General features: G+C 41.8%; 1 protein-coding gene across 1 annotated transcript; it reads left to right on the forward strand.

The window, feature by feature from the left end:
- Nucleotides 1–10,905: 10,905 nt before the first annotated feature.
- Nucleotides 10,906–17,540, forward strand: LOC130110449 (complement factor H-related protein 2-like). Its single transcript, XM_056277557.1, has 3 exons — nucleotides 10,906–11,014; nucleotides 16,480–16,659; nucleotides 17,171–17,540. The coding sequence occupies exons 1-3, from the start codon at nucleotides 10,912–10,914 to the stop codon at nucleotides 17,362–17,364; spliced, it is 477 nt and encodes a 158-aa protein (XP_056133532.1). The 5' UTR covers nucleotides 10,906–10,911; the 3' UTR covers nucleotides 17,365–17,540.
- Nucleotides 17,541–18,671: the final 1,131 nt, after the last annotated feature.

The following is an 18,671-nucleotide window of genomic DNA, read 5'->3' on the forward strand; positions in this document are numbered from 1 at the left end:
TTAGCCTTCGTTTTGCAGGTCCTGATAATGTAATAATTCCCCCAATATTGTAATAATTTAACAGCAGACCACCTATTAATGGGTTCAAGCGGCGATACTGTGTTGGCAACTCTAGCTCCAGAGCTCTAGCGCCACCAACAGGTCAAAGTTGGACGTGCAGGAATGTTTATTAACTTTTGACCTGTTTATCCGTTTTTCCCAACCACTGTATCACTGATATGCACTTTACTACATTATCAGGAAGTTATTACATTATCAGGTTTTATTGCATTTTCAATGGACTCGAGCAGATTCTTATTACGTTACCGGGGTTATTACATTATTGGGAATTTATTACATTATCAGGCTCTACAATCCCTTTCCCGCCTTCTGCGTTTTAATCACTTTGTCTCTTACTTCAGTATTGTGCTCCTTTATCTTCATTTTCTGATGGGAGTTCATACCCAGCTACTGAACTTTACACAGAGTGCTTTTTATACCCATAAACAAGACCGTTACGTTAATATCTTACATGTGCACAATAATTATGTCCAATTGTGGTTACCTGAGCTTGTTTTAGGGATCATTTGTGTAAACTTGGAAGCTTTCAGAGCACAAGGTGTTGCCTACTTATACAAGCACTATATTTTAGTTTTTAATCTATTAGTCAGCGAAGTCGGCGAAACATAACTTATTTTGGCTTTGGGAACATGCTGTTAAGAGCTTACAGGTTTGTGACCACACACAAATGTGTGGTCAAATTTTGTGTTTAAAAATGAGTGATGTGTTTTTTTGTTTGTGTGCACCGGATTCGTAAACGGGAGCGCTAGTTGGTAAAGTTGGGCCAGCCAGGCCTCCGTTCTTGAGACAGAGAACAGCCTGATTGATGCGAACACTAACGTCTTCTGTCTCTCCTCTTTTATCTGTTTAAAACAGGTTAGTAGTGCATATCAGTGGTTCTCAACCTTTTTGGGGTCCTGGACCCCCCCTGCGTATTTTTGATCTACCCTGAGGACCCCTCCACCTGATCTTGGGGGAGGGGGGTTGCAATTTGATAGAAACAGTAGAAACTGCATTTTAAATTGCATTATAGCATTTATTCACTCTTTGGGGCAAAAATAAGAGCTTTCAGTTGTAACTTAGATATAGTTAACACAACAGAATTCTTATGCAGTAACTTTCAGATATATGTAACAAAACAGAATATGTATTCAGTAACTTTCAGATATATGTAACAAAACAGAATATGTATTCAGTAACTTTCAGATATATGTAACAAAACAGAATATGTATTCAGTAACTTTCAGATATATGTAACAACAGAGTTTTTATGCAGTAACTTTTAACAGTGCAAACGGGAGCGAGATCTCTTATTAAAATACAATAAATGACACTTGTGAAACAGATGTAATTAGAGAAAAAAGTCCTGTCACCCTTTATAGTTTAGGTAGATAAAGGTCTCAGTCACATTTGAGTAAAATAATCCTATTTCTATAAATGTCATAGGATCTTTTTTTTAAAGATATTTTATTTTCACGGACCCCTTGCAATTACACCCCGGACCCCCAGTTGAGAAACACTGGTGTATATTACCCTCATCCAGTGCACTGAATTTAGATTTAACATGTTTAACTGTATTAATCTCGAATTTGATGTCTTATTGAGTTGAAAAAAATACGTGTTTACTGATGCAGCGAACATACCGATGCTTCCCTCCGTCCAATATGGATGTAAGCTAGCCGGAAAGACGGTAGGCCGGCGAGTAAATGGCGTTGGTGCCATCCGTATTTCCTTTCGTTGTTTTTATGGCTCCTTAACACCTTTTGAGAAAACAGTGGAGAATAAGTTATGTTACATACACCTGGAAAACGTAATGTATAAATGTTAAAAAAAAAAGCTGTTTGAATGTTTATTAGCTTACATGTCACCAGATTCAGTCCAATAACCTTTATTTACACTTGACTGATTCACAGTAGCCACGTTCAGGAGGGTGACTTGTGGTGGTACTGTGTCTGAACAGAGAATGTGAATTTAAAGTATTTGCCGTGATTACGTACCTGCAATTCTTCTATTACTGTTTTGACTTTGTTTTAAATCAGTAGGCTGGTTCCATTATAATTATAAACGTTTGTTTATATTTATTTGGTAACACTTTAGTATGGGGAACATAAAAAAACTTAATTACTAGTGAATTAGTAATGATCAAAATGTCACTTTAGTATGGGGAACATATTCTAAGTAACAAAAACCTAATTTAGAGTAATTTAAAACTATGAACACTTGTAGTTTTGTGTTTTGTTATGTAAGAACAGAGCATATTCATTAAGTGTTAGTAAGGGAGAATAACTCTTCTTGTGGTACTACCACCTTATAAAGTCCATACTAAGCAAAGCATATTGAGATGGTACTACTAATAAGCAATACTTCTGAGGTTATAGAGGGAAAACTCATAGTTAATGGCTTACTGGTTGTATAATAAGGCCATGCAGAATAAGGCATTAATGAGTATGTAATAATGACCAATTAAGAGCCAATATGTTGCTAATTTGCATGCTAATAAGCACCTACTTAATGGTGACTACGTTCCCCATACTAAAGTGTTACCATTTATTTAATGTTGATCACTTCAAAGACTACACAAGTAGTGACTGAAGGTGGTTTATTTAATTCAACAAATTTACATCAAAACTTGATGGATTGGTTACACTTACACTCACTGGCCACTTTATTAGGTACACCTTGCTAGTACCGGGTTGGACCCCCTTTTGCCTTCAGAACTGCCTTAATCCTTCGTGGCATAGATTCAACAAGGTACTGGAAACATTCCTCAGAGAGTTTGGTCCATATTGACATGATAGCATCACGCAGTTGCTGCAGATTTGTCGGCTGCACATCCATGATGCGAATCTCCCAGTCCACCACATCCCAAAGGTGCTCTATTGGATTGAGATCTGGTGACTGTGGAGGCCATTTGAGTACAGTGAACTCATTGTCATGTTCAAGAAACCAGTCTGAGATGATTCGAGCTTTATGACATGGCACGTTATCCTGCTGGAAGTAGCCATCAGAAGATGGGAACACTGTGGTCATAAAGGGATGGACATGGTCAGCAACAATACTCAGGTAGGCTGTGGCGTTGACACGATGCTCAATTGGTACTAAGGGGCCCAAAGTGTGCCAAGAAAATATCCCCCACACCATTACACCACCAACAACAACCTGAACCGTTGATACAAGGTAGGATGGATCCATGCTTTCATGTTGTTGACGCCAAATTCTGACCCTACCATCCGAATGTCGCAGCAGAAATCGAGACTCATCAGACCAGGCAACGTTTTTCCAATCTTCTATTGTCCAATTTTGGTGAGCCTGTGCGAATTGTAGCCTCAGTTTCCTGTTCTTAGCTGACAGGCGTGGCACCCGGTGTGGTCTTCTGCTGCTGTAGCCCATCTGCCTCAAGGTTCGACGTGTTGTGCGTTCAGAGATGCTCTTCTGCATACCTCGGTTGTAATGAGTGGTTATTTGAGTTACTGTTGCCTTTCTGTCAGCTCGAACCAGTCTGGCCATTCTCCTCTGACCTCTGGCATCAACAAGGCATTTTCGCCCACAGAACTGCCACTCACTGGATATTTTCTCTTTTTCGGACCATTCTCTGTAAACCCTAGAGATGGTTGTGCGTGAAAATCCCAGTAGATCAGGTTTCTGAAATACTCAGACCAGCCCGTCTGGCACCAACAACCATGCCACGTTCAAAGTCACTTAAATCACCTTTCTTCCCCATTCTGATGCTCGGTTTGAACTGCAGCAGATCGTCTTGACCATGTCTACATGCCTAAATGCATTGAGTTGCTGCCATGTGATTGGCTGATTAGAAATTTGCGTTAACAAGCAGTTGGACAGGTGTGCCTAATAAAGTGGCCGGTGAGTGTATATTAGTGATTCATTTTCATAGATGACAAAGGATTTCTAATTCAGATGTCTGAAACTGGAGAATTCATAATCTAGTAAGTGAATATGGAATTCATGAGATGTTATGAGACCTGTGTTTTTGTTAGATTATTTTGATAAAAAAAAAGAAAGAAAGAAACCAAATGATCAGATGGTAAACAAAAATGTTTAATAAAGACAGAGAACAGCCTGATTGATGTGAACACTAACGTCTCCTGTCTCTCTACTTTTATCTGTTTAAAACAGAGATTATATTCTGTCTCCACGGGTACCAGCCGGTACCTGTAACAGGTTCACAAAAATGATACTGTTCAGGAACAGATGTGTGAGTATCTTTTACAATCCAGAAATTAGTGATGACTGTCAAGGGGTTGATTACCTTTGCAAGGCACTGTACATAGAAGGCTATTGTGGATTTCGGTTTCCAGTGGCTTTAAAAACATGGCAGGCTGATCTTGGTACTGTGATGTTAGCATAGCAGGATAAACACAGCTGTAGCTAATAACATTAAATCTGGAGTAGGCAAGATTATTTCATTATAATTTCGGTTGAAATAACTAATTTTGACCATTGCATCACACTAACAATGTTTAATTGAAGGGTTACTTTAAAGATGTGTGTCTTCGAGTGTCCTGTTCTTTGTACTGCATGTAGCAAATTCAGGGGGCAGTCGGAATCCAACGCAGCCGGGACGCTAACCCTGGTAGCCCGCACCATGGGCAACTGCGCCAACCAGTCTACTAAAGGGTCCGACCTGTTAGCCAAGGGCTAGCGAGTCTAGTCATTCGTGGTCGTTACACTACCCCCCTCCATTGGGAAGTGCGTCCCCGCGCTTCAGCATATCAGCGCCCTCACGCCTCTGGGTGCATGCGCTTTTGATGACCTCACGGTCTCGCCATCCCACTTCTGACACTTCTATTACTACTTTCGGCTGCTCCCGTTAGGGGTCGCCACAGCGGATCATATCTGTTTCCATTTCTTCCTGTCCCTCTGCATCTTCCTCTGTCACACCAGCTACCTGCACGTCCTTTCTCACCACATCCATAAACCTCTTTGGCCTTCCTCTTCTCCTCTCCCCTGGCAGCTCCATATTCAGCATCCTTCTCCCAATATACCCAGTGTCTCTCCACATATGTCCAAGCCACCTCAATCTTGCCTCTCTTGCTTTGTCTCTAAACCGCCCAAACTGAGCTGTCCCTCTAATATACTCATTCCGGATCCTGCCCTTCTTCGTCAATCCCAATTAACATCTTAGCATCTTCAACTCTGGCACCTCCAGCTCCATCTCCTGTCAACCTTTTCCCTCAACCTTGACTTTCTATTACTTACTGAGACCTGGCTTAAACCTGGGGAGTGCGCCATTCTAGTGGAGCTCTCTGCCCACCCAGCTATAATTTTCTGAATGCACCCAGGTTAACAGGTCATGGTGGGGAGAAAGTAGCTGCACTTAAGAACCATCACACTTGTATTCCTTTTATTTTTGGTTCTTTTACTAATTTTGAAATCTTAACTTTTAAAATTGTTTGTAACAACCCAATTTGTTGTACAATCATTTATCGACCCGCCCAATTCATCTACAGGTTTTCTCAATGAATTCTCAGGTATTATCGTCTCTCGTTCTTAAATTTGATAGGGCCATTATAGTTGGTGATTTTAACATCCATATATATAGATAATCCTTTAAACTCATTTTTCATGGATTTTTTTTAAACATTTCTAAATCTTTTACCTTGTGCAGCATGTCACTGGCCCCACACATAACCGTGGCCACACCCTTGATTTAGTTTTCACTCTGAACATGTCTCTTAATTCCCTGAATAAGACTGATATTGATTTCGTCTCTGACCATAAATGCATTACCTTTGACGCTTCTTTACCACCTACTACAATACCCCATAAACATATAATTAACTCTCGCGTCTTTAATAAGCAGTCAGCAGCCATATTTTCTAGTTACTTTTCCAATCTGGCCAGCTGCCCTCCTCACTTCGTCAACATTAATGACCAAGGTAGTGGGTTTAATTTGTGTACATCTGCGCGTGATTTTTCGGCTCCATATACTTCCAGGGCTGTCCCAGTTATTAACACAACCCCTCGGATCAATGAAAACATCCGTCAAAAAAGAAGGGAATATAAAAAGGCCGAACACAGATGGAAAAAAATCTTTAAGTTCTACAACTTCATGTGAAGGAAATATCAAAATTGAATCAAACTATTAAAGATTCGAGAGCTGCTTACTTCTCTGACTTGATTGAGGGTAATAAACATAACCCTAGGTTTCTGTTTAGTACTATCAATCAGCTTGTGTATCCCTCTCTTCCTACCATTTCTGCCTGTTCTGCTAATGACTGAAAATTTCTTGTCTTTCTTTGTTGACAATATCAATGGTCTAAAGCAGGGGTGTCTAACTCCAGGCCTTGAGGGCCGCAGTGTCTGCAGGTATTTGTTGCAACCGTGCACTACACCACCTGATTTAACTAATTAGTTCACCTCCTGGATCAAGGAGGGAAAGGAACTAGTTTAATCAGGTGGTGTAGTGCATGGTTGCAACAAATACCTGCAGACACTGTGGCCCTCGAGGCCTGGAGTTTGACACCCCTGGTCTAAGGTACAATTTTAGCCCCACCCCTCCCAGCCGTTCGATTTTAATATCGGAATTTGCTTCCATTTCTGTACAGTCCCTTGTTACTACTGTAGCCCTTATGCATCCCTCCTCCAGTCCCTGTGATATAGTTCTGACAATTTAAAAAAAATCCATCCTCCTGGCTTGGGTCCCAGCCTGCTCTCTATCATCAACTGTTCATTCACATATGGGTATGTACCATGGCTGTATTATAGTAGAACTGGATACCGGATCTAAAAGTGGTGCCAGTTCATTCCTATGAAAATTGCTCGCCTGGCGCATATGCCAAAAACGTTACTGGCTTCCGGGTACATGGGGCCTACTGAATATGCGCAGTAGTTTTACTCCAATCGTGCCTCTAGCTATGAGAATGGCTCGTACACAGCTGAGCCGTCATGCAGAAAAAAACGATTTTTCTGGGCTTTTTCTGGGCATTGGAAAATTTTTGAAAAGAATAAATCCCCATGGCTTAAAAATGTACTGTAACACGCATGCATAAATAGACTCACCAGCCCTTGGCTAACGGGTCAGACCCTTTAGTCGACTGGTTAACGTTGTCGCCTGTGGTGCGGGAGATCCGGGTTCGCGTCACGGCTGCGGCAGTTCCCGGACTTGCCCCCCTGAATTTGGCCGTCCAAGACGGCAACATGAGCGCATGCGTTTTCGAGAGCTGATCACTAATATTTTCTAAAACAAGCGGAACACACAACCTTCTAATAGACTATTGTATTACAGTGCTACAAGAGCTGTTTTTTTATGGTTTATGTTGATGTGCTAGTCACCTTCATCGTTACTCTAGTCGTTTTAAACCGTTAAACTTATCCGAGGTAAAAGCTAAGTTAGTTGAGTTTGTTAGCCATGGGAAACAGCATGGCCAAGTCAGTGAAGAAGTCCCTTCGTGACTTCGGAACACGACTACTGCATGGAAGTTCGACCTGTAACATTAGCTATTGTGGATGAAGATTTTCCTCCCTTGCCTATGATACCATCCAAACCCCCGGCTGCTAAGAAAAGCAAGACCCCACGAGGTCCAGATGTAGATAGTAGTACAGACATTGAGCAGAAAATCTCAGTGATGTTTAACACCAGAATTGATGCTCTGGAAAAGCATGTGCAGAGATTAATCTCTGACAACACAATGAACATCGAAGGTCTAAAAAAAACTGTTGACTTTGCCTGTGCTGAGATTCGAGATGTGAAAGGGAAAATGATAAACGTCGAGGATCGAGTCTGCATGGCAGAGAAGAAAGCAAGCCTGATGGAATGTTTAGCTGATCTCGAGAGCTACTACCGACGGTGGAACCTGCGACTCTACAGTGTAGCAGAATCTAAGGACCAGAACATCTGCAGAGAGGTGATACAGATCTGTAAGTCTATCCTACCTGAGCACAAGGCCAAGTTTTATGATGTAGTTGATACAGTGCATCGACTCAGACAACCGAGAAAAGGAGATTCCAGACCTCAAGGGATTATTCTCCAGTTCACCTCATGTGTTTCCCGGGATGCAGTTCGGAAAGCGGCAAAAAAATCCCCCTTCCTTCGAGAGAACAACCTGCGCTTTGCTGAGGACTTGTCCCAGTCCGTCAGAGAGAAAAGGATGCAGCTCTGGCCTTTGTTGGCTAAGGCTCGCGAACAAGGGAAGACGGCATATTTCGTTGGTGGTCGCCTTTGCTAATGGTACTGAACTGTTTCCTGCCACTTGAGTTTGAGGTTTGATAGTTATCCAAGACTATGTAGGGTCAAAACCTGATATTGTTGTTTTGATACAGCCTAATAACGTTAATTCCGATTTTCTAAATAACAGTAACTAGACTCTTTTCGTTCAGATTTAATGGGTCTTCTTGCACACTACTTTTCCACTGAATGTCCAATAACTGTTGTAGCCTTCTAGTAGGCTATTTGGTTTCAACAGATAGCATTGTTGCTTCATAATTTTTCTAGTGTTCCACTTTAGATACTTTTTTTTAGGACTTAAGATGGTGCGGCTCTTGACAGTCGGGTTAAATTTCCTAGCAAATTATATTCTATCCTTACTTCCTATTTTGATCCCTTTTGTTGTTAATATGTCCTTATTATCTATTATTACTCTCAATGCCAGGGGGTTATGGAATATTATAAAACGTAAAGCTGTTTTTTTTGTTTGCTAAGCAGCAAAAACAGATTTTTGTTTCATTCAAGAGTCTCACTCGATTACCAGTGACGCTAGATTTTGGAGATCTCAATGGGGCAACGATCTATGGTTGGCAAGCGGTTCTGAATACTCTGCAGGGGTTGCTACTCTAAAACACACATTCTCTGGTTCTATCCTTCTTTCTGTTTGTGACAGAGCAGGTCATTTCATGTTTCAAGTTATCGACACTGACCACTTTACTTTTATAATTGTTCATATTTATGGCTACCACTCTAATGCTGAAAATGACCGGCTGCTTGATATGTTGGAGAATAAGATTCAACACATGCTTAATAACTTTAGACATAAAAAAAACTCTGTTGCATCTGTCGCAAACGTAACAGAGCTAACTGCTAAGCTAGGCAAAATTCAAAGCGAGTAACATACTAGGAACGAGAGTCTGCCTACTAAACACAAGAGTCGTTTGAGAAAGAAAACTCGAGAATCTAGTGATAAGTGAACTAAGCACAGAAAATAGCTAAATCAGTAGAACAAATGAAGAAGTCAGGGCAGAATAGAGTGAAGGACCAGCATAACCAATAACCACCCGTCCACGACGAGGTCACCAATTATGAACAGCTTGGAAAACGGTCTAGTCCGTTGCCTACCAACACAGGGATCGCCGGTTCGAATCCCCATGTTACCTCAGGCTTGCTCAGGCATCCCTACAGACACAATTGGCCGATTCTGCGGGTAGGAAGCTGGATGTGGGTGTGTCCTGATCACTGCACGAGCGCCTCCTCTGATTGGTCGGAGCGCCTGTTCGGGGGGGAGGGGGATATGGGGAGAATAGAGTGGTCCTCACAAGTGCTACTTCCCCCTGGCGAAACTCCTCACTGTCAGGTGAAAAGAAGCGGCTGGCGACCCCACGTGTATCGGAGGAGGCATGTGGTAGTCTGCAGCCCTTCCCAGATCGGCAGAGGGGGTGGAGCAGCAACCGGGATGGCTCGGTAGAGTGGGGTAATTGGCCAACTATAATTGAGGAGAAAAAAAAAAAAAAAGGGAGGGGGGGTAAAAAAAAAAAGAACATAGAGAAGAGATGGTACGAGAATAAACAGCAGTTATCGATCTCACGATGCTGACTCTCATGAAGGCGGAAGCAGGAAACAGCTGGCAGTGACGAGTTTTCACAGCCATTTCACATTTTGGATTACGCGGCAAAGGATTAAAAAAAAAAGATTACACAGCAAAGGTGAGGATCAAGACTGTTGATGTTGTAAATCATTGTTATACTGCTTAATTTTTCGTTGAACACAAAAAGTAGAGATAAGTAGCAGCTAGTGTAAAATAACGTGATGCCGTGGGTTGGTTTTGCTCCGATCCTCCCCAATTTTTTGAGTCACCAGCCGTTACTGATAACATCGTAGCCACTACTCCTACTTTCGGCTGCGACCGTTAGGGGTCGCCACAGCGGATCATCCGTTTCCATCCTGCCCCCCCCCCCCCTCCCGGTCACACCAGCCACTTGCATGTCCTCTCTCACCACATCCATAAACCTCCTCTTTGGCCTTCCTCTTTTCCTCTTCCCTGGCAGCTCCATATTCAGCATCCTTCTCCCAAAATACCCAGAATCTCTCCTCCACACATGTCCAAGCCATGTCAATCTTGCCTCTCTTGGTACGGTAAAATTATAGCAAATATATTTAATATCACAAAATATTTAAACAATCTAGTCAAGAATATTGTTAAATAACTTTCCTTTTCTATTTTACTTCTTAAGCAATTATGAATGTGCTGTCTTCTTCTGTAATTTATATCCAAATGTACACTAAATTGTTAATAACGAGATGACAACACATAGATGCACATAGATAAAAAAGTAGGGCTTTTATACACAAAAGCTCTACCTAGGAAATATGAAAACCCCAACAACCTTTCCTGAATAAGTCAGATGAGACAGGTAGCAGATATCTTTAGTTGTATTTAGAACTCATTTACATTTATGATAGATACCATAAGTGAAACATAACCACTAATATAGATTGCCAGGAAAAGCAGATGATGAAATGCTGTAATGAGTCATGTTTTGCAACTTTTGAGAAATCCTACTGAGCAGCACATTTTTACCTTGAGTGCGGTCTTCGGCCCAGGGCATGGGGCAAACAAACACACTAAGTCTGCATGGTGAACACCTCATATTAAAGGAATGAGCCACAGTCAGACTGTTGTTGCCATACACCTGCTCACTAACATGCAATTGTATTTTGCTCTTCTTGTTTTCACCCTCTGGGTGAATATCGATGTTTCTTTATCACAGGATGGGAAGAAGACTTTTTTTTACCATCTCAGTGGAGGTGAATCAATTGGTTTGGTGCAGGTTGGTGTAGTAGTTTACCTTGTTTGGTCAAAAATGTCAAAGTCTTTAAGACACAAACTACAGTATTTTTGAGAGAAAAAGGTGAGGTTTACCAGGCAGCTTCTTCCACAAAGCCATTGATAAGCATGTGATGTTTCCTTTTTTCATATTTTCATCCTTTAGCATGTTAGTGTTAACATGTTGTTATCTCTATGCATCCCTATTTAGTTAATGTAATGGAGGACAGCTCCCCTTCTGGTCAGGTTATGCATGTGCAGTGTATTGCCCCTTCTAGGCGGGAGTCTCTTGTCATGCGCAGGTGTGGTGGTGCTGATGCGGAGAGCAAGTTGCTGGTCACTTGGTATCGTGAAGAAATGGAGTGAATAAAGTCGGTTTCACTGAAGATAAACGTCGTGTTTATTCAGAACAAGTTTAGTAGTCAACATTGGTAGCAGAGGATGGTTAGCAGAAAATGGCTTCTGCTAGTAGCTACAAAGTTCCACCGAAGTTCGATGAGTCCCGACCGTACGAGAGTTGGAAAAATGAAGTTGCTATGTGGAAGCTAGTTACTGAGCTGGATAAGAAGAAACAGGCCCTTGCTGTCGTCCTGGGGCTTGAAGGAAGGGCAAGGGATATCGCCATGGAAATACCCGCTGCAGACTTGAATACAGATGGGGGTATGGACGTTTTAATTGCAAAACTAGATGGAATGTTTCTCAAAGAAGAGAGGGACCGCGCTTACGATGCTTATTCGTATTTTGACTGTATCAAGAAGGACAATTCTGTGTCCATGGCGGACTATGTGATTGACTTTGAGCAGCGATACAATAGAATGAAAAAGTATGATATGACTCTTCCCGATGCCGTATTAGCTTTTAAACTTTTGGATACGGCTTGTCTAGACGAGAAAAATAGGCAAATGGCGCTGACAGCATGTACGGATCTAACGTTTGCGGCAATGAAGTCCGCGCTCAAGAGGATTTTTGGAGGGAAAATACAAGTCGACGCAACTAATGGCATACAAGTAAAAGATGAAGTGTTCTACACAGAGCAGCGCTCGCGAGGAAGATTTAAACGAACAAGTAACGTTGTGCAGCAAGCTGGACAAGAGTCACAGACAACACAGGTTGGACAACAAAAGCCACCGTTACAAGGTACTAACCCACTGGATAGGTTCGGTAGGCGATCAAAATGTGCTGTATGTCAGAGCACGTTCCATTGGGCCAAGGACTGTCCTCACAAGAATAGCGAGCAAGTAAAGCTAACTGAAGAGCCAGCAAAAGTAGAGGACACATTGTTTACCAAAGCCTCGCTGTCTGAATCAGCATCAGAGATCTTTCTGACTGAGTCGTTAGGGACAGCTATCATTGATACTGCATGTACCCGCACAATATGCGGAGAAAAGTGGTTGGAAAATTTTGTCGCAGACCTCAGTCAAAGCCAAGTGAACCAGATAGCGCAAAGTGGAATTCCAAGCAGCAGACCATTTCGCTTTGGAGATGGGAATATAGTACATTCCTCCAAAATACTGAAACTGCCTGCAAAAATAGGACAGACAAAATGTCAAGTGGAAACTGAAGTAGTTAAAGCTGATATCCCACTGCTTCTGAGTAAGACTTCACTGAAAAGGGCAGGGACCATTTTGGATATGGAGAATGATAGTGCTGTGATGTTTAATCAAAATATCCCTCTTGAATTAACCAGCTCGGGACACTATTGTATAGATATCAGAGACAAGAGCACAGAAACAAAGCCAATAGAAACTGAAGCACTGACGGCTCCAGAGAACAGCCTGAATGAAGATGAGGTCCTCACAGTCACAGAAAATATGACCGCAAATGAGAAACACAAAGTTCTTCTGAAATTGCATAAACAGTTCGGTCACGCCTCCGCCGAGAGGCTACAGCGGCTCATCCATAGCTCTGGAAATAAAGACACAGAGTGTGACACGATTTTGCAGCACATAGTACAGGACTGTGACATTTGCCAGAGATACAGCAAGACGAAGCCAAAGCCTGCTGTGGGCTTGCCTCTTGCTTCAACGTTTAATGAAACGGTGGCAGTAGATTTGCATGAGTTGGAACCAGGGGTATGGTACCTCCACATCATTGATCAATTCACAAGGTTCAGCGCAGGAAGCATTGTAAAAACCAAGAAGATCTCAGAGATCGTCAAGTCATTTCTTCATACATGGATAGGAATCCACAGCGCCCCCCAGAGGCTCTACAGCGATAACGGAAGAGAATTCAATAATGCAGAGTTCCGTGATATGGCTGAGAACTTTAACATTGAGACGAAAACAACAGCGGGATACAGTCCCTGGAGCAACGGACTACTGGAGAGGCATAATCAGACCCCCACCGACATCATTCTGAAGGTCAGGCGAGAAAGTGGCTGTGACTGGGAAACGGCCCTGGACTGGGCTCTTATGGCTAAGAACAGTATGCATAATGTGCACGGCTACAGTCCACGTCAACTTGTGTATGGTTTGAATCCTAACCTTCCTTCTGTACTGGTTGATAAACCACCCGCACTAGAGGGTACTACTATGAGTGCTAGAGTAGGAGAGCACATTTCGGCCCTACATGCTGCTAGAAAAGCATTCACTGAAGCAGAGTGCTCAGAAAGGATAAGACGAGCACTACGTAAACAGCTCAGAGCTACAGATGAAAAATATGACATGGGTGACAAGGTGTATTACAAACGAGCTGAATGTAATGAGTGGAAAGGACCAGGAATTGTTATTGGTCAGGATGGAGCTGTTGTTTTTGTAAGGCATGGTGGAATCTTAGTGCGAGTACATCACTCTAGACTTTCCAAGGTGAACACAAGGGTTAACGAAGAACAAATGGTACAAAATGAAAATGATGCTGAAACAGTAAATGATGAACAAGACACAGAAACAGGAAATGATGAACAAGGTATAAACAATGTAGCTGATGATTTAGCCAGTGAACAAAATAGAGAGAATGAGTTACCTGAAAGTAATGTTGCACAAACTGAAATGGCCCATAAGCCTAATGCACATGATAATCCTGTCCCCTCTGCAGGTATAAGTTTAAAAACAGGACAGACTGTAACATATATGAACAGAGGTGACAATACTCTACTTAGAGCAAGAGTCTTGGGGAGAGCAGGCAAAGCTACAGGGAAATATAAAACATGGTATAACATGCAACATCTAGAGAATAATGGAAGTGATGGGCAAAAGGTATCAGTTGATATCTCAGAAGTTGATAATCTCCACATAGAAACAGACAGAGAAGCTGATGTACTTATAACGAAAGACATCTCATTTGATGCAGCTAAACAGGAAGAAATAAAGAACTGGCACAATAATAATGTCTTCGAGGTAGCTAAAGATGCAGGTCAGAAATGTATCTCTACTAGATGGGTTTGTAGTCTTAAAGAAACACCTAAGGGTATTGTGTCTAAAGCACGACTGGTTGCCAGAGGTTTTGAAGAGATAAATATTCAAGAGCTACAAAAGGATTCCCCTACATGTGCGACTGATTCACTTAGACTTATGTTATCAGTGATATGTCAAAACCAGTGGGAAGTGCATTCTATGGACATCAAATCGGCATTTTTACAGGGTATGGAGCTATCCAGGGACATTTATATCCGCCCCCCTACAGAAGCAGGCTGTGAACATGTTGTATGGAAACTTAAGAAATGTGTTTATGGACTTGCAGACGCATCACTATATTGGTACAACAAAGTGAAGGAAATCATGCAGACTACTGGTGGTAGAGTGTCTCAGGTGGATCCAGCAATATTTTATTGGTTGGATGAGCAATGTAAGGTCACTGGGGTGCTTGCATGTCATGTAGATGATTTTCTCTGGGCAGGCACATCAAACTTTTCATCAAACGTAATCCCGCAACTGAAATCTGTGTTTAAGGTTGGTCGTGAGGAGCATGAAAAGTTTTCTTATGTAGGAATGGATTTTGTAACGGTAAACGGTGAGGTACAGGTACACCAACAAAGTTACATTGACAATCTGCAGCCTATACCCATTCAAGCAGGTCGGGCCACACAGAGAAGTGAGCCCCTTAATGACACTGAAAGAGAGCAGCTACGGTCAAAAATAGGACAAATCCTATGGGTTGCTAAACAAACAAGACCTGATGTTATGTTTGACTCATGTTGTTTGGCTTCTGATATAAAAGGGGCAACAGTACAATCTATTCATGAGGCTAATAAGGTTATCCGTAAGCTTAAATCTGAAAAGGTAACACTCAGATTCCAACATCTGGGAAACACTGATGCTTTGAACTTGATAGTATTCAGTGATGCTTCGCTTGGGAACCTCCCTGATGGAGGTACACAGGGAGGTACTTTGATAACACTTATGGGAGAAAGAGGGAAGTTTTCCCCACTCAGCTGGCACTCTAAGAAAATCAGACGTGTGGTCCGCAGTACACTCGCAGGGGAAACTCTTGCTATGTCAGATGGAGTAGACAATGCAATGTTTCTGGCCACACTATTTTCTGAACTAACTACTGGCAATGCTGAACTGAATGCTCCCTCCGTGCTCTGTGTGACTGATAACCACTCTCTGTATGATGCTCTCAAGTCTACAAAGCAAGTCACAGAGAAAAGACTTAGGCTGGAAATCAGTAGCATTAAAGAACTCATACAAAGCAAGAAGATCAAGGAGGTGCGTTGGTCAGACACGAAAACTCAACTCGCTGACTGTCTCACAAAGAAAGGAGCATCGGCTCTTGTGCTCTTAAAGGCACTCTGTGAAGGACAATGGGACCTGGGTTAAAAGGGTGTTGGATGGACAATTGATTTTGTTCTCAAACGCTTCCATGACATGTTGATTTCTCTGGAAATGTATGTTCCATAATTCACGCTGTGAATTTCATTTTTTTGTTTTCTGTTTATTTCTTTAAAAAAAGAGAATGACATTGTTAACATGTTGTTATCTCTATGCATCCCTATTTAGTTAATGTAATGGAGGACAGCTCCCCTTCTGGTCAGGTTATGCATGTGCAGTGTATTGCCCCTTCTAGGCGGGAGTCTCTTGTCATGCGCAGTTGTGGTGGTGCTGATGCGGAGAGCAAGTTGCTGGTCGCTTGGTATCGTGAAGAAATGGAGTGAATAAAGTCGGTTTCACTGAAGATAAACGCCGTGTTTATTCAGAACAAGTTTAGTAGTCAACAGTTAGCATGTATAAATCTTACAGAATTCCCCATGACCATGTTTCTAAAGAGTCCAGAAATAAGGCTAACATTTACTCAAAAGGAGACCAGACATATACTTCCAGTGTAAAACAGGTTCCGGTCCATAAGTGTCCAAAACAGCTGTGTTTGGAAATTCACATTGGGAAATGACATTGTGAATTATACAGTTTTTGTTTGTGAATGATGTTTTTGCAGCAAGCTTTGAGAACCCCAGAGACGGCATCAACCCTTTAAAAATCACCTTCTTTTTCTCTTTGTTCTGTCTGTTTAGAGCCGATAAATTGTGGCGCACCACCACACCTTGAAAATGGAGACATTCTCGGCTCTCTGAAAAAACAATACAACCACGGTGAGAGGGTCGAATACGCTTGTAAGAGATTCTATACCATCAGTGGTCTGACTTACAAATCCTGTATGAATGGCCAATGGACTGGAGAATCTAAATGTCTCAGTATCTATTTTTATGTATTTTTCTATTTACACTGTAAATATATTTGTGTGGTGATTTCCAAGTATCGAAGTTCACCTTGATTTTTATCACCCACAAGTTTTGCAATGGTTGCCTGTGATAAGTTGACTGTTTTAAATCCACACTCTCACTTTAAAAGAAACTCTTCTCATGTTTAAATTGCAAAAACAACTGTTATGATTTAGTGGAATTTCATAACTCTCAATAATGTTATAGTTCCCACATCACAGTGGCTGAAACTGAACAACAGAGGGCCTTCTAGTTATACTTCATATTATGTCTGCCAAAAAAATAAAATAAAGTGCATAATGCTCTATAAAAAAAACCCAGTATGTTGACACATTTTGCCTTTGCAGGAGTGAAAACCCTAAATAAATGAACAGATCCATATTCCAGTTTGCTGACTTATGCCAATACTGTTTACTCTTCCCTCACCGTGTGTTTTACAGTCAGACCTTCCCTTAACAGTGTCTTTATTACTTGTCTTTTGCAGAACCCTGCACCATGGAAATGGTCATGATGACGACAAATAACATTGCATTCAAATATGTCAACACAGACAAACTGTATTTATCGCACAATGATGCAACTGAATTTGCCTGCACTGCTGCAACTAGACCAGATGGTACGCTGGCCATGCGTCAGGCGTGTGTCGATGGTGTGATTCTCTTACCTCGTTGCCAGTAAAAGCTTTGGATAACCAGAGGAGATGACTGTGGGCTGGATGGAAAAACCTGCAAATGGATAACTAGATTTACATTTAATGTGGTTTACTAAGATTTAGGGTGGCTACTCTAATACTGTTATTCACTGATCTTCTGTCTTCACCTCAGGGGTGTCATCGCCTCAGCTTAAATAAATCATGGAAGAGCACCAACGCATTGATATTTATTGGTTTGGAAGATAATTCAACAGTTTCACTTCTAGGACAAAATATATTTACTCAGCATGTTTGACAATGAAATAAGCAGTTTTCATCTATCAAGAATCTATTTTTGCACAAACACATAGGTTCAACATTGAGATTATGTCACATCTTAGCAATAATAATAATCATTATATTTATGTAGCACTTTATCTTGACACTCAAAGCACTTCACACTGAAGGGGGGAACTCACTTCAACCACCACCAATGTGTAGCACCCACCTGGGTGATGTACGGCAGCCATTTTGCGCCAGAACGCTCACCACACATCAGCTTGAGGTGGAGAGGGAGGATTCATTGACCAAATTACACAGGGGGATGATTAGGAAGACAGATGGAGAGAGCCAGGTTGGGAATTTTGCCAGGACACTGGGGGACCCCCTACTCTTTGCAATAAGTGCCATGGGAGCTTTAATGACCACAGTGAGTCAGGACCTTGGTTTAACATCTCAGACAATGGACGGAGATATATATATATATATATATATGTGTGTGTGTGTGTGTGTGTGTGTAGCACCTCCAGTGCAAACTAGGGGTAGCAGTAAAGGCGCTAACATCTAACTAGGTTCGGTGAGGGGTTTGCCTTGACTAACCCACGAGAGGAGTTGATGTGTAGTTGAACAGCTGACAATTGTATTACCTCACAGCAGCAAAATATACACAACGCTAACTTTTGCATAAAAGAATTGAAATAAAACAAAATAGAGCTCTTTAAAGTAAATAAAATAATAAACAAAAGAAAACCTCATTCAAATCACAACCCTCAATGAGTGTTAGCAGTTGGAGATGAAAGAAACATTCAGGTCCTTGTCCTTGAGTCTATGTGTTGGTCCAAGAGTTCAGTTCCTGATCTTGAGCGTACTGGATATACTTCAACAATGACTATTTCTACCCCGCTAAAGGAAATAGGCTAGTGTGTATGGGTTCTTATCTGGTGTCTGGATGAATGATTCAGGCTTGTCATACGTTTCCTGGGACAGCTCCTACGGCAGGCTACCGCTCCATGGTCGTCCACAGTCTCACTGGGCTGGGCTCGCCATCACAATCTTCCAAACTCTACCTGGTAGT

The sequence above is a fragment of the Lampris incognitus genome, chromosome 3 (assembly GCF_029633865.1).
Source record: "Lampris incognitus isolate fLamInc1 chromosome 3, fLamInc1.hap2, whole genome shotgun sequence".
Classification (NCBI taxonomy): Eukaryota; Metazoa; Chordata; class Actinopteri; order Lampriformes; family Lampridae; genus Lampris; species Lampris incognitus.

Bases quoted from the DNA above. Each gene is read 5' to 3' on its own strand.
- LOC130110449 (XM_056277557.1), top strand. From the start codon at position 10,912: ATGCAATTGTATTTTGCTCTTCTTGTTTTCACCCTCTGGGTGAATATC. The intron at 11,015-16,479 runs GTGAATCAATTG...CTGTCTGTTTAG, and splicing joins TTTTTACCATCTCAGTGGAG to AGCCGATAAATTGTGGCGCA. The intron at 16,660-17,170 runs GTATCTATTTTT...TGTCTTTTGCAG, and splicing joins TGGAGAATCTAAATGTCTCA to AACCCTGCACCATGGAAATG.